At 35.0% G+C, this 14,966-nt stretch overlaps 1 protein-coding gene across 3 annotated transcripts in view; it reads right to left on the bottom strand.

The window, feature by feature from the left end:
- Positions 1–1,371: 1,371 nt before the first annotated feature.
- The window catches only part of DOCK10 (dedicator of cytokinesis 10), a 156,908-nt gene continuing 143,313 nt past the window's right edge, over positions 1,372–14,966 (bottom strand). For all 3 annotated transcript variants that reach the window (XM_070945998.1, XM_070945997.1, XM_070945999.1), the window contains exons 52-57: positions 8,513–8,659; positions 7,623–7,833; positions 6,265–6,455; positions 5,101–5,201; positions 4,672–4,810; positions 1,372–1,777 (exon numbers count right to left, since the gene is read on the bottom strand). In XM_070945998.1, coding sequence (XP_070802099.1) covers positions 1,655–1,777; positions 4,672–4,810; positions 5,101–5,201; positions 6,265–6,455; positions 7,623–7,833; positions 8,513–8,659 — 912 coding nt within the window. In that variant the 3' untranslated portion in view covers positions 1,372–1,654. The remainder of the gene's footprint in view (positions 1,778–4,671; positions 4,811–5,100; positions 5,202–6,264; positions 6,456–7,622; positions 7,834–8,512; positions 8,660–14,966) is intronic.

Genomic DNA, 14,966 nt, shown 5'->3' with positions numbered 1-14,966 from the left:
CCTCCCATTTATACAGGTAAAAAATAAACTTCAAATATCTGGAATTGGTTCAACCAACATAGATTATTTTGCTACTTAAGATTAATCAGTTATATCACAACTTTTATTGTAAACTAGCAAAACACTCTATGGATTCAATGAAAACGGTAATAATGATGAAAAGGATTTTATTCCTAATGTGTAAATAATGCTTCTAAAATTAAACTAGCAATGCAATAAGTTGGCAAGAAAAATACTGTGAAACAATAGTGTTACTAGCCTGCCGATATAACAAATTAAACCAGACAGATAGGTGTTTCTTGTTATAGTACATTTTTCTCAGTAGTAGGGTTGCTATAATTACAATTCCACTTGGTCTTTTTTTTTTAAGTTATTTTGCAAGGCATTTCTTTTTAGAAGCAGTCTTTCTCTCCCAATCTCCCCCATTTATTTATGAATAAACAGAGCTTTTCCTTACCAGCATAAAAACTAGATGTGTCCATCTTTTATTTGGTCATGTAGCTCAAGAGGATGTGATATACAAGCTAATTTTCCTGTCAAGTAAGCACTTAACCATGCATATTGTTTTATAAAAGATGAAACATTGTTTCATAAAAGATAAAACAATGCTCTATAACAGCATTAAGCAAGTTCATGATGTCACAATATAAATGGGAAAGGAAACTGGAGTGGGGCTGGTCTATAATTGTACTATTATCAGTTATCACAAAGATTTAATATGTATATCCCATAAAGAGAGGTAAGAGATGAAAGTGTGTACTGTATTATATGCTGTATTTAAATATATGATGCCATAGTATCTTGTTCCTTCTATTTGGAGAAAGTCTGAAGAAATTAAAACAGGAAAAAAAATGACACAGCAGAACGAAAATGAGAGTTAGATTCTGTTCTGTTGGAAAAGAGTGATTTGGTACTCTGTATTTTAGCCTTTTACTTCAGAAATGATATATTTGAGTCAATTAAATTGCAACTATTAAAGTCCCCCATCTCCATTTCAGTGGATAGAAAATATACAGCTCCTTGGAAAAAACATGATTTCAAACATATCACCACCTATGTGAGAATGTATTGAAGCAATGGTAGTAGTATAAGTGGTGATTAAAATTAAACACCCACTGCAAGCCCAAATGATTTAGCCAATAACACAAACACAATTTTATACACATAAACAAATATTTTAATATAGCCGCATCTGAAATGTTATCGACATTTTAGTCATGTCAAATATTAACTATTTTTTGTAAAAATGACGTACTTTACACATCTTTTATTTACAACTTTAATATACTTAAATGTTATAAAACATCCACTTTTGACTTTTAAAATATATGTATACTAGGACCTGTATTAGATTATATTATTATTTATAGCAAACGTAAGGTTTGCTGTGAAACTAAATATTCAATGGATATTTCATTTCAGTCTATTTACTAAAGTCTGGCCCATAATAAAGAAAATCATAGGAAATATGCAAATATCAAGAAAGGCAATAACATTGAAAAAAAATCAAATTGACTGTTTTTCTTAAATTGACACATAAAATTGTTCAATAAATAAAAAATAATAATGTAATACAGTTGTGGTATCCTCCAGGATTTGCCTACATTGTTTTGCAAAATAACGCCAAAATTCTCCAGTTCATAATCAAAGGCAGTTACGAAATATCTGCATTTGATGAAAGCAGTGATCCAGGTGGGGCAGTGATTATTTTACTGATTGCATGGGAATAAGGTGTTTCCACTCCTGGATGCTTTGCAGAATCCTCCTTGTAAGTGATCTTGAAAACAGATGGATACATAAAGAAATAAGTAATCCTGAGTAAATAAGTAAACATGTGGAAAAATTAAGCTCACTCTAAACCAGGGATGTCAAACTGGCGGCCCATGGGCCGGATGCGTCACATGCAAGCCACGCCCACTCCACTTCCGCAAAGGGAAAAAAACACTGTGATATGTCACATGATGGCAATGTGACAGGACGAGTTTGACACCCTTGCTCTAAACTATACTTTTAGGAACCAACTTGGTCAGCTTTTTTAATCTATCCTGTTAAGGTTTTTAACAGCTACCCTATGAAAGAAAGTTTTGTTTTGTATTTTGACATCTTCCCCCAACAGGATTCCAACTTAAAAAAAAAGACTTTCTTGTTTAGCCTCCAATTGTGTATCATATATGCGAGATTATATTTTGACATTTTTATGAAGAACATACATGTATGAATTTAGCCCTGCTGGCTATGAACATCATAAATAAACAGTGTATCACCTATTTATTTGCTGCATTTAACATTTAGCTGCAAATGGAAGCCAGATGTGGCCATAATAATAAACAGTTAACTAATAAATAGTTAAATAATAAATAGTAAACTAATAAATAGTTTACACCTACATCCCACATGAATCAAGCAGCTCTTTCTAATCTCTAAACATAAAGCATGAATGTATTAAAACACTTATTTAAACATTTACTCCTACATCAGCACTGGAGATATGTATAGTACATCATGCACGATCTGCTGAGAAGGCCCCAGGGAAAAGCCTACTCCAGACATGCAACCCCACTGCAAGTGACGAAGAAGAAATATCATGCCTAAATAGGACTCTTATGAAACTTAAGTGTGTCTATTAAAAATGAACATTGGAAATGGACCGTGGCTATTAGTCCATGAAGTCCTAGACAAGAATGCCTGGCATATTATTACAGTTCTCCCTGATCCTGTATTATATTTCATGCTTCCCAAAAGAATGACTAATGCCCATTTTTCTGCTAAGCATCTCTCACTGGTGATGCATCCTTATTAAATGTTAAAAGAGCAGTCGGTGAAAATACATGACAGTAAAAGAACAGAGAGCAAAAAGAAAACCAAACATACCACTTTTGGCTATGGTATTGAGGGAAATGTTAGACAGTGAAGCAGAAAAGTTGTATAAGCACTGACCATGACAGAGCTGCCAGAAAAAGAGAAAGAAAGATGTTGATGGAAATGCCACAGTCAGTGGACGTAGAAACACAATAGTAATGAAGAACACATAGGATTTCAATGCCTGTACGTAAAATACCATTAAGTACACCGTGACACAATCTGTGTTGATGTGGTAAAAACACAACAGGAAACTTGTAAGGCTCTGGAGATGACTAACTATGGAGGGCTGTAATCACAGAACTCTTATACTATCCTCTCTGAATTGAATGGGGTAGGAGGCATTAACTTCTCAGAAGTCACAGAAAGTCCATCAGGCCTCTTGGGATGCTTCTTGATAAATAGTGATAAATGAAACAGCAACATAGTTTTTTATGGTTTATATAGATGGAGAGATGTCAAACATGACTTAGTATAACCCAAAGCAGCAGCAACAACAACAACAACAATAAAACAAAGGATTGATAAGGAAACAGTAACATCCCTATTGATTAATTTAGGTAGGAGTTAAGATATACACCTGAAAATATTATTCATCCAGTCCTGCTCCTAATATGGGATTTTCTACCCAAGCAGGTTTTCTTTAAATCTTGAATGTATAACAGGATCTCCTGATAGTGAGTTCTCAATTGTTTTCACAGGCTTAGCTTCATCCTGTAATCCATCTGTGTTTGGTATATATGATTGGGAAGGACAAAAGCCTTTGATATGCCAGATAGAATAACTGTGGTGTCTGCTCAAAGTGTAAAGAATCAAGGAAACCTCCTCCACTTTGCTCTTGAGATTGTATTTCCTCTCCCTGTGTGGGTATATGGTATCATATATAGCCTTTGACAGAAGAAAATGGAAGTTTATCTGTGAATAATATTTTCCGGGTTCTTTTGTACACTATGACTTATTCTTACTTCTAGATATAATAACAGACCAGCATCCAATTTGATATTATCCTGTGTACATAGAGTCCAATGTAACCGGCTTCTACTTTTCACAAATTGTGCAGACAAAGATCAAAATATATCCAATAGTATATCAAATCCCAATATGTCCCTACATTGTTAAGCCTTTCATGAAACGATTGGCCTAAAAAGAGTCACTGTATGCTTTTCTGAATAATGTCAACTTAAAAATACCAAATAGATAAATAATTGTCAGAATTTGCAGAAGGAAGGAAGGAAGGAAGGAAGGAAGGAAGGAAGGAAGGAAGGAAGGATCAACCTATATAGATTATAAGAATTAGTCAGCATGATAGATTTTTTCTTCTTCTGATTAGTGTTACTCTTAAATGATAGAAATCAGAACAAGAGTGAATAAAAATGGATTAGCAGATGAAAGAAGGTAAAAGAGATAGGAGTATTTGAAATGAGAATATCCTTTACACTAGGAGTGTCGAACTCAAGGCCTGGGTGGCCTGCAGGACCATCCTAGAAACAGCAAAGGACCAGCCCACGGTGCCTCTTCCACTGAAAATGGAGCTCCATTTTAGCTGGCAGAGGGCTGCAGGAGGCAGTCACTGCTGCAAACATGTTGAGTTGGCTACGCCTCCTGGTCCCCTGAGGTCAAATACAACCCTGATGTGGCCCTCAATGAAATCGAACTTTACACCTCTGCTTTAGACCAAGAAAAGAAGTTTGAAAATTAGGAACCTTGTGGGTTTTCTAATTTCTCAAGGTGGTTCCCCAATTAGGGTTTAGGCATTGTTTATGTGACAACTCTTTGGAGCTGAAAACAAAATGTTGAAAGAGAATGGCTAACCTGTTCATTCATAACCTCTGAGAGCTCACTGAGCATGTTCTTGTAATGAGATTTCATTTCTTCCTGATATTCCAGCTGATCCTCCTTAATAAGGCGTTCATTAACTTCAAGAGCTTGTCCACATGCTTCTGCAAATTGTCTGCAAAGCACAAAAAACCTCATATCTTTAATGTCAAGGCAATGTGTTATTGTTTCAAATATAAAATAGTATTTTGATTTTATTATGGATTAAAATGGTGTAATCATAATGGACACAGAAAGATAGTTTAGACTTTTTGAAGAATTCTGTATTTGCCACCTGATGTTTTGTTAAACTCAACAAGGCAGTTATCCTGGTATTTGTTTATCTCTATCTACATATATCTCTATGTCTGTTTATCTCTCTCTACATCTCTCTCTCTTATCTATCTAATATATTGTAAAACTTACCTGAATATTTCTTTTAGACGTTTAACTTGGTTATCTGGGTATTTCTTAGCATTGGTTTCTTCAAGAAATGCTCGAGCATAAGCCATTGGTCCTGCATTTACCTGCAAGTCAAAGTGTGCTATGTTATACTGAGGGCTGAGGGTTAGTGCTGGCAAAGGCAGCTTAAAACAATTTTTCTTCTGTCAGTGCCTGAAGTCCTGATCTTGTTCACCTGCTGCTGAAGAGTTTTCTAAATTGCAGATACAATACAGAAAGGAAACACTTGAAGATCAGATATGCAAAATGGGAGGCTTGCTTTAGTGATTACCAGAATCTTCCCAAGATTGGGTGATCAAAATGTTTAGTGCCAATATTAAGGCATCCATTTCATTCTTTAAAACAACTTGAATAAATCTCCTAAACTGGAACCTCAACCCCAACATGCTGTAAAAACAAACAAGATGTTTCTCAAACTGTGGGAAATAATGAAAGGGTAGCCAACTTAAGTTCACTGTATCAAATAAAAATATTATCACACTAAAAGCACAATAGATAAAATTAAATATGAAAACAGTGTAGTAAACTAAATTTCAGCTATCAAAATAAAAGTTAAATTGTAATGAAGCTAGTTAACTCTTAAAAACTTTTAATTATTAACCCAGCCTTTAGTTCTGTTCTTCTGAGTCTAGCACAATGTTATCAGTATTCGTCTTCACTTTTCCTCTAAGATAGATTTTCCACTGCTCCAATGCTTTCAGACTCATCTGAAAAGGAAGCTTTTTTTTTTTTTTTGATGTTGACTCACTCATAATGATATACAACTTATAGCAGGCATCAAAAACTCTGTGGAAGGGGATGCAGTGGAGGTAGCTGAATCCTAAGGTAGATGCATCAATCTTTCTAAAAGAGGGATAATGATGCACTTATCAGCACCACACTCCCGTTCTACCCTTTGGCAAACCTAGCAAGGATATTAAGAAATGGGAACTAAATCTCAGATTCAAAAGAATAAGCATTATAACATTAATAAAATTATGTACTGAATTAATTAATGTTATAATTCTTCTTTTGAATTTCCAGCAGGTCAGGTTGTAACAACAGAAGAAGAGAAAGATTCTGTTTCCTATTATAAAATCCTAAATGTTAAATCTTTTAAAGTTGAGAAAAGGGCTGAACCATATTTACCTTGACACTGACGCTTCCTTGTAGCTTCAGCTGGAGTCGAATCATATCTACCTCTTCCATTGTGCAAAGCTGTTTGAGTTCTGAAATTTTTTTGGACATTTCATCAATAGCTACTTCTATGGGATTCAGTTCTGTGCTGGTCTGGTTTATAACTTGTATTCTTTTCTTCACGTATGGAAATAAATGGCTAGCTGCAGTCAAAACAAGATAAATACATCTAAGGAAGGTTTATTTAATGTAATATATATTCATAATTAAAACAAAGCAATAATTCATACAATACATGCATGAATAGTTCCATTCTCTCATTCTTTATATGTATGTATACTGTAGATACATACAGTATCGATGTATGGTGTACATAGATGGGTGTATTCATGTATGTAAGTGTATATTTACATACATGAATACTACCATCTACACGTACATAGATGGGTGTATTCATGTAGGTAAGTGTATATTTATATTTTTCTAAAAGATTGTAAAAGAATTATTTGCTTTTGTTAATCAAATTCCAGAATAGGTATAAGAATATACCTATAGTTATTTTGTAGATATTCATTCTTACTTTGTGGATACTATTTTTCATGTTACCTCAATGTATTTTAAGTAGTAGCATAAGGTATATAATGAATAAATCAGGTATAAATAAGTAACAAAAAATGTTCTTGCTTCAGTAATAATTTTAATATTATTTTAATAGTTTGTAAATATAAATTAATATTATTGGGTCAAGTAAAATGCTAAATAAACATAGTTCTAAATATATGATATTCTGTTCTAAATCAAAATATTTTGAAGCATATCCATCGGCAATTAGATAATTAGTAATGTGTTACAAAATATTTGTAACTATTGTTGTAAATAATAAATAACTAATTGCTGTGCTGAGTCAATTGGATTGAGAAGGGTGGCTTTACTGATTGAAGAAATAGTAATAATTTCTGCCCTTCCCTTTTTTTGTCCCCCTTCAGGTCAGTGTTGATTATTGTTGACTACCTGAAATTTTTGAAAATAATTTGTTATTGCCTTCTACCTAGGACTGAGAGGGAAAGACAGGTGCAAAGTTACTGGTTTTGTACCTAAAGCAAGACCAGCACTTGTCCTTCTGGTTTCTACTGTGGTGCCTTAACCATTACACCAAACTGTTTCTCTCTCTTATTCTCTCTGTGGACCTTAGCACTTCGAAATCCTAACCCTGAAACAAAACAGTACAATTTAGGTCATTGGTTTTTTGGGGGGGAGTGGTTATCCAATGGTCTCCTGTGGACTTTCAGAAGGTTCAGGGGCTGAGAAGTGGACCAACATCCCTGAGAAATTGCCCAGCCCTGCTGTGAAGAAGAATTCAGTGTCCATACTTGTCAGAATTGTCCGTCTCTTGCATTGCTCTTCTACGCCCCCGTGCTTCTTTCCTGACAAGGTGAACGGCGTTTCAAACACAAAGTGGTTGATATTGTGATGCATTTCAAAGTCAGTCTTACGTTCTTCAGCTTCTTTCTCTTCAAAGAAGGGTGTGACATAGGTTACTTGAATATATGCATATTTAGGATCTAGGTCTTTGGGGTTAACCTACACGAACAAAAGGGAAGACAATGCATCAGTTAGAGACAGCGAAAGGACAAGAAAAAAAAACTAGACTCTTGCTTTTTATGGCATGTTACTGAAAGGCTGTTTTAGACATTTTAAAAGAGAATATATTCATAGATTTCTTTGCTTTGGACAGGATGGTTATGTATTTTGTATTCAGTTATTTTGAGCATAAAAGGAGCAAACCCATTTTCTTAGAACAGATTTCTAAGAAAGCCTTTGTTGCTGGCAGTTCCATAATGAATTTCAGAAATCTGAAAGCCCCCTCCCCCAAAAAAGCATGCCTACCAGGACCCTCCACTTTTAATCAATTAATAACAGTGTAAAGAATGTACGTAATTTTACACATCACAGCGTGGAACAAATGTTTATATTACTATCAAGGGCATTATTCTAACTCTGCTGATCAGAGAGATGAATATACATAATTACACGGCCGCAGCAGAGGTTATGCCTTGCAGATCCATATTCCTCTTCATTTTTTTTTACTTCATCGGTTTCAAGTTATTCGTGCTTTGAGATTAACTGAATTTATGCAGTGAGCATGGCTCATTGGGGAAAAAAAAGAATGTTTCATTTATTTTAAGTGGGTCTGGACAAAAAACTGTGTAACAGCACAAATGCTTTTAAAAAAAATACCTGTGGACATTTCCAACCATACCTTATTGGAATCTTGGATTATCTTCACATTGTCTGCTCCAAACTTGTCTGCATAAAGCTTCATCAGTCGCTGAGAGATTTCAGATAGGCCTGTTAATTTGGGCTCTTTGTAAATATATTCCTTACCCTCCTCCTCTTCAAAAAAGCCCTGATTAAAAGATAAATCATAACAATTACAGTAAACTGAGTATGATAAAAACACTTCAAGAACATACTGTGGATGAAAAATGTAAGGTACTCGACTGCTAGGTATAAAAAATTAATTTTTTGAATGCTGTAGCTTACAAACGATGAAGAAATGGAATGCATTTAAAAACCAAACTTCTACATTTGCACAGGATGAATATCAACTTTTACTAATAGGGGGAAAAAAAGCCTGTGTGAAATGAGACTGAAAACATCCTTGGAGTTTTATATTACATACTTATAACCCATATTTTGTAGCAAGTATGCCACCATGTGGTACAATTCAGTAAGGATAATGAAAATTAATGGTTTCTTGCTTCTTTCTTTCTAAAAACACAACTGGAGTCAAAACTACAATTGTATGTATGTGGAGAACTGGACAACTTTGCAATTAAAATAATATATTAGCTTTTGAAGCCATGTATTTACTTGTTAGTTTATTCTGGGGAACTAAAGTGAATTTATTTCTACTAGGCAGAAAGCTGTGTTTCTCACTGAAGAGGGCTGCTTACTTCTGAAAAAAAATGCACACAATTGGTTTGTTAGTCAGCTATACCCATAGGGAGTACTAATTCTTATTAAGATATAGCTTTTAGTATTGGGTCTTTTTAAAATAACAAGCTACATAGTAGGTTCCAATCTATAAACACATCACTCATGTATGAACTATTATTCATTGTATGAACTATTGATGTAATCCAGTACTTTATGGAGTTTTGTTGGGTATGTAGTTTTTAGCTATGATTCATGTACACATATATATCCTTTCATATTTATATCAGCATGGATGTCATTCTGAGCTTATGTAATACAACAATGGTATCAAAGAACCCTTATATAGTTTCAAAATGACTTAAACAAGAGAGAAATGTTTCTGATAAAGACATAATTCTAGAATTCTTACTCCCTTTTTGTATTGGTAAATGACAGTTAAATTAGAATACATAGTTTTATATTTAACTATACACATGGGGTGTTATTTACCTGGTTTAGTCTAGTTAATGAAAATTAGTTGTCAGTGCTGCTGTTGTTATTTTTATTAAAATTGGGAAAGTAGTGTTTTTTCCCCATTTTGCATGACTTGCTCTAGAACTCTGGGGTCCCTTTCCTGGGATGCATTTTGAATGATGGGGCTTCCAAAGGAAGGGACATTAACTGAAGAGAAGCTTAGTGCCAGCCCACTGAACTTTTTGCTCCCTTGCCAATTCTGTTGAGGACATTTCAGGCTACATGGGAAGAGACTGATGGTGCAAGGTGGTTGCTTATTTGCTGTTGCACTGGGAGGATGCCAGCCATGCTAATGTTTTTGACCTTTTATCATAGAACACTTTATCACATTTCTGCATTCAGACGCCCCGTGTTACAAAAAGTCTGGCCCAACCACTGTTATACTTAATAATATGAGGAGTCAGGCATGGATAGGATAGGAAACGATCAACTGAGTCCCATATCTTATTAGGTTACGATAAATTATAATTAAAAATAATTATTCCTTATGTTAGAAAACATTTCTGGCTGCCAATATTTTTTAGCTCAACTAGAAAGACTCATTTATTCATAAATGATAAACAATGGCCTATATATTAGTCACTTTCCATTTACATTTTTGTAAACCGCCCCCCCCCCCTTTGTGTGTGTATCCAAGTCAGTACTGAAGTTTTCTTGGCAAGATTTCAGAAATGGTTTGACATTGCCTCCTTTCTAGGGCTGAGAGAGTAACTAACTCAAGTTTTCTACCCAAGGCAAAACTAGAACTTATAGCCTTCCAGTTTCTAGTGTGATGCCTTAACCACTACACCAAACTGTTTCTCTTTCTCATTCCTTTTGTGACCCTTAGCACTTTGTAGTCATGATGCTGAAACATCATGAAACAAAATTTAGACACATAAAGGCAGCTGGCATCATCCCTGCACCAAAGGATGCATGTACATTGCACTGACACAATTGCCTCTTTGGAAGATCTCATCAACACAGCAAGGGCAGTGTCCAGCAAATGGTCAAGCTAATGACACATAGAACCTAGTTCTGAAATACCTTGCCAAAGGATGTTTACTAGGTTCATACTTAATAATCTTTTTAGTACTGTTGATTTTATTCAAATACATAGATAACAAACTACAAATATATCCTTAGAATATTCCTAGAGCTGGAAGGTCATTTTCACTGATTCTTCTTTTACTCAATAGTTCTTTCAAAATGCATGCAGAAAACTGAAACAGGGAAGCTAGTGAAGATTGCCTCCCCTTCACATCTGCAGTTGAAGCTTTTTTGAATATATGAAAAAAAATCTAGATTCAAATCAAAATATGCAAAATTAGGAGTGGTAATGTAGGAGGAGAATACAATCCTGTCACTTTTGCCAATATGGTCCCTATTTAATAACAAAATTTGATACTTTAAATATTCAGATCCTTATCTCTATATTTCAAAGTCAAAGTCAATTTATGACAAGGAATGCTGCATAATTACTGTGTTCTTCTTCCTATAAGCTCATTTTAGTTTATCAGAAAGAATCTTGATGTTTATATAAATTCTATTTGTTTTCATAATTCTTTTCATCATAAAACAACCCATGTTTTCTATCTTTACTAGTTGCCAGACATTTGAGGTAGCTTTAAAAACAGGAGTTTTGTGAAACTACACAACGTTCACAACATCCTCAGGCTTAAATAATTGTATTACTTTCATTTAATTTGATGTAGTCCTGTGTTTGTCCTTTCTTCATGGAATTTAACATAGTTTCGTTGAGAATCCCTGTAATTCTCATTTACAATTTTGGATTTCAGCAGTATTTTAATGAACCATGAAATTGCAGTCTTCTATTTACTTTTCACTGAACTATGTTTCCTTGGAAAGGATTAGTTTCATATAAAGGCAAATGCTGATCATGTGTCCTAAATATTAAGTAGGTCACATAATACCAGTTCTACATCTTTATGTAAAAGATTCCACTGTGAAATGTTGTGAAAGATATTTGCTTCTTATAAGATATAGTGAGTAATGAATTATCAACCATATGCTTGGGGCTAGTAAAATGTAGATTGTTAAAAAGGTTTAGCTCCCGATGGTGGAATTAACCAGTGGAACAGCTTGCCTTCAGAAGTTGTGGGTGCTTCACTATTGGAGGTTTTTAAGAGGAGACTGGATAATCACTTGTCTGAAATGGTATAGGGTCTCCTGCTTAAGCAGGATGTTGGACTAGAAGTCTTCCAAAATCCCTTCCATCTCTGTAATTATGATCATTTACCTGGCAGTACTTTTTATTATTAGAACCATTATTTGGTTGTATTAGTGGATTTATTCTGTATATAATATTTTTTCAAAATCATATCAAGGATAATATAATATAGGAACATATTTAAACTCTTCTCTCTCCCGTTAAACAGGAAGATCTTTGTTTCCTTTGGTTTTCTTCTCTCATTTACTTCCCTTTTCTCTACTTGCCTGACTCCCTCCCTCCATCTCTCCCTTTCCTCCCATACCGGTACTTTGCCCAGCAGAGAGACTCACAGTGTAGCAGAGCTGATCTTCTTCCTTGAATCCTCTCCTCCTTCCCTCTCTCAGGCAGGGCCAACTCCTGATCCCTTATCAAGTCCCTACTTCTTCAGGACTCTACACTAAGGGAAGCACCAGCCATGGAATGGAAGAGTGAGTGGGGTTTCCTGAAGAGCGGGGCTACTTGTAGAGCTTGGAAACTAGCTGATCAGGTTGATGTGAGTCACCAGGACACTTCTACCTGGAACGGTTTGATGGTTCAGCATGTGCATCTACGTGATGCTCAGCGCCCTGATCTAAGTTGCTACAAAGTATTGCTGTGGATGCAGAAAATCTATTTATCTTCAGAATCGAACTAATTTATAAAGCCACCCATTTATCAAAGTAACTCTGAGCAGCAAACAAAAGTAGAAACCATCAACAATGATAAAACATATTTAAAAACACAACAAATCAAGCCTGTCTCATTTTAAATTGCAAAAAAACACCCTCTCTATATATGTCAAAGTTCCAGAAATTGCAGCCTGGCCCCAGAATTTGAAAGAAGAGGCAGATCTTCATGACCTTTAGACCTTCTGAAAAATTCATAAGGCTGGAGCTATATTTCTAAAGGGAAGTTTTTAAAAGGACAGGCACCATGAAGACATACTTCCTAGGAGTCACCAAGAGGAGTCTCATGGAGGGACCTGGAGCATGCCTGCTTTGCCAGATCTGGTGGGACACGGTTAGAAGTTTGAAGCGCCTGCCTTAATATAAAAAATTGTAGGTTCTTTCAGATCATGGCCAACTCTTAATATATTATATTGCAATACACAGATCAAGGAAAAAAATAAAGATGCTAACTGAAGAAAGGTTGTCAACATATTCAAGTTGATTTCAAAGTAACAGGATGTTGAAATAAACCACAATAGCCAATTAATAAAGTAAGATCTTTCAATTCTGAAGAAAGATAATATACTAAAGTGTGTTGGGAGAGCTACTGGTGCCCACAAGAACTAGGGCTAGGCTGTCTACCTCAATATGAATAGATCTTCATATTTAGTTGCAGGGAAATACAAATTCCTTTATGTAGTGTCATTCTATTTATTTTCCACAACTTGGTACTTGCCAGCCTAAGTGGCCCAATCAGCTGAAAGGCTTCATGTTGATGAAAACTATATCAGAAAACTTTGCATTTTTTGAGTAACCTGATACATACAACTCAAAATAGAAAACAAGGGTAAAACTATCAGGCATGTGTGAAAAGGCAATATACTTTTACTGTGATTGAAAGCAAATATAATGTAGTTCAGGAGTTCCTACACTTTTTGCCATAGCACCTGCCTGTGTAGTCTTAAGGATCTTCCTGTAGTTTTAGATCTTCCTTAAAAAACCCAAACACCAAAATGGAGACAAATGAGCAATTAAAACAATACAATTAAATTTTGGGGAAGGCAAATGTACTGTAACAGCGTACAACTAAAAGGTTCTTCACACCTCCCATGCACTTTGTCAAGGGAGGTGCACCTCACAGTTTGGAAACCTTGCTTGTTCTGCCAGGACATATGCAAGAAGGCTGTTTGCAGTGGGCATTTCAGATAAGAAACACATAGCTGAACCTGCTTCCATTAGAAATGGGAGCAGATTTACGCCTCAAGTACATGAACACCACAGGAACAGATACAACTTTATAATTCAAGGAAGCAGAACAAAAGCATTATTTTGCTAGATGCAGCACAGTATATAAATGAGTGAAAGCAATGTTATTTCATCGCTCACAGTGAATATTAAAAAGTGCTAGAAATCAAGGTTAACCAAAGATCATACAAGTTGGATGATGTAAGAAGAATTAAACAAAACAGCATGCAAAAGAATAGACAACTTACCACAGCCTTGAATAAGTTCAAAAGAGGAAAAGAGCAAATTTCTGCATTAAAACCTAATTGGCAGACAACATTGTTTAGAACTGATTTTATACATTTTTTTTTTAAAAAAAGAGGGAATGTTTCCCTGGAAAGTTCATCCTCAAAGATCATGCTGTCCCATCTGATGTCTTGTGGAAGCAAGCATATACACATACTATAACCAAAATATGTAGGCGGAAATACGGAGTAGTGTGCAAGCATTCTACAATGCGCTACAAGAATCAGAAGCCAACTAGAAAGCAAAGCTAGTATGTCTACACAAACTAATATAGAATAAAATTAAGGATTTCAAATCAATTAGGAGAAAAAAGTCTTCAATTATTTTGCAGCTTTTTTTCCAGGGATCATTTTGGATACCATCATATAATTTATATTCACACTGCCTTATCTTCATTTTCCTTTTATCCGTTTAATAATCAACAGTATCAAACTATGACAAGCTTTTATGATGAAGAGGCTCCTTCTGAACTCTGCTTTAAAGAAATATGAACTTGTCTCTGAGCTTCCCAGGCTCATAAATATACATTGTTACCTAAAACTGGGGATAACTGCAGTGGGGTGAGGTTAATTTTTGTCATAATATAATCTTAGGTCTTAATCCAGTGCATATTTATTTACACATAAGTCTATTCACTTCAATGGGACATTGCCAAATCGGCAAGCAGAAGCTTAAACCTAAATGTGAGGAAACCTCTAAAACTATTCTTACAGCGCATTGCCACTGATAATATTTTGCTTCTATTTTTGTATGACTCTAAATCTATATTTTGCTCCATGAATTTTACTATGGATAAATGTTTAATACTGAAAGCATACCAGGTCAACTAATCCCTACGATATTCACTTGTGGAATGTGTTTTTTACTGCATT

This window comes from Pituophis catenifer, unplaced genomic scaffold, assembly GCF_029215685.1.
Source record: "Pituophis catenifer annectens isolate HBS135680 unplaced genomic scaffold, rPitCat1.0.hap2 SCAF_6, whole genome shotgun sequence".
In the NCBI taxonomy this organism is placed as follows: Eukaryota; Metazoa; Chordata; class Lepidosauria; order Squamata; family Colubridae; genus Pituophis; species Pituophis catenifer.
This window is presented reverse-complemented; position numbering and strand designations above follow the sequence as displayed.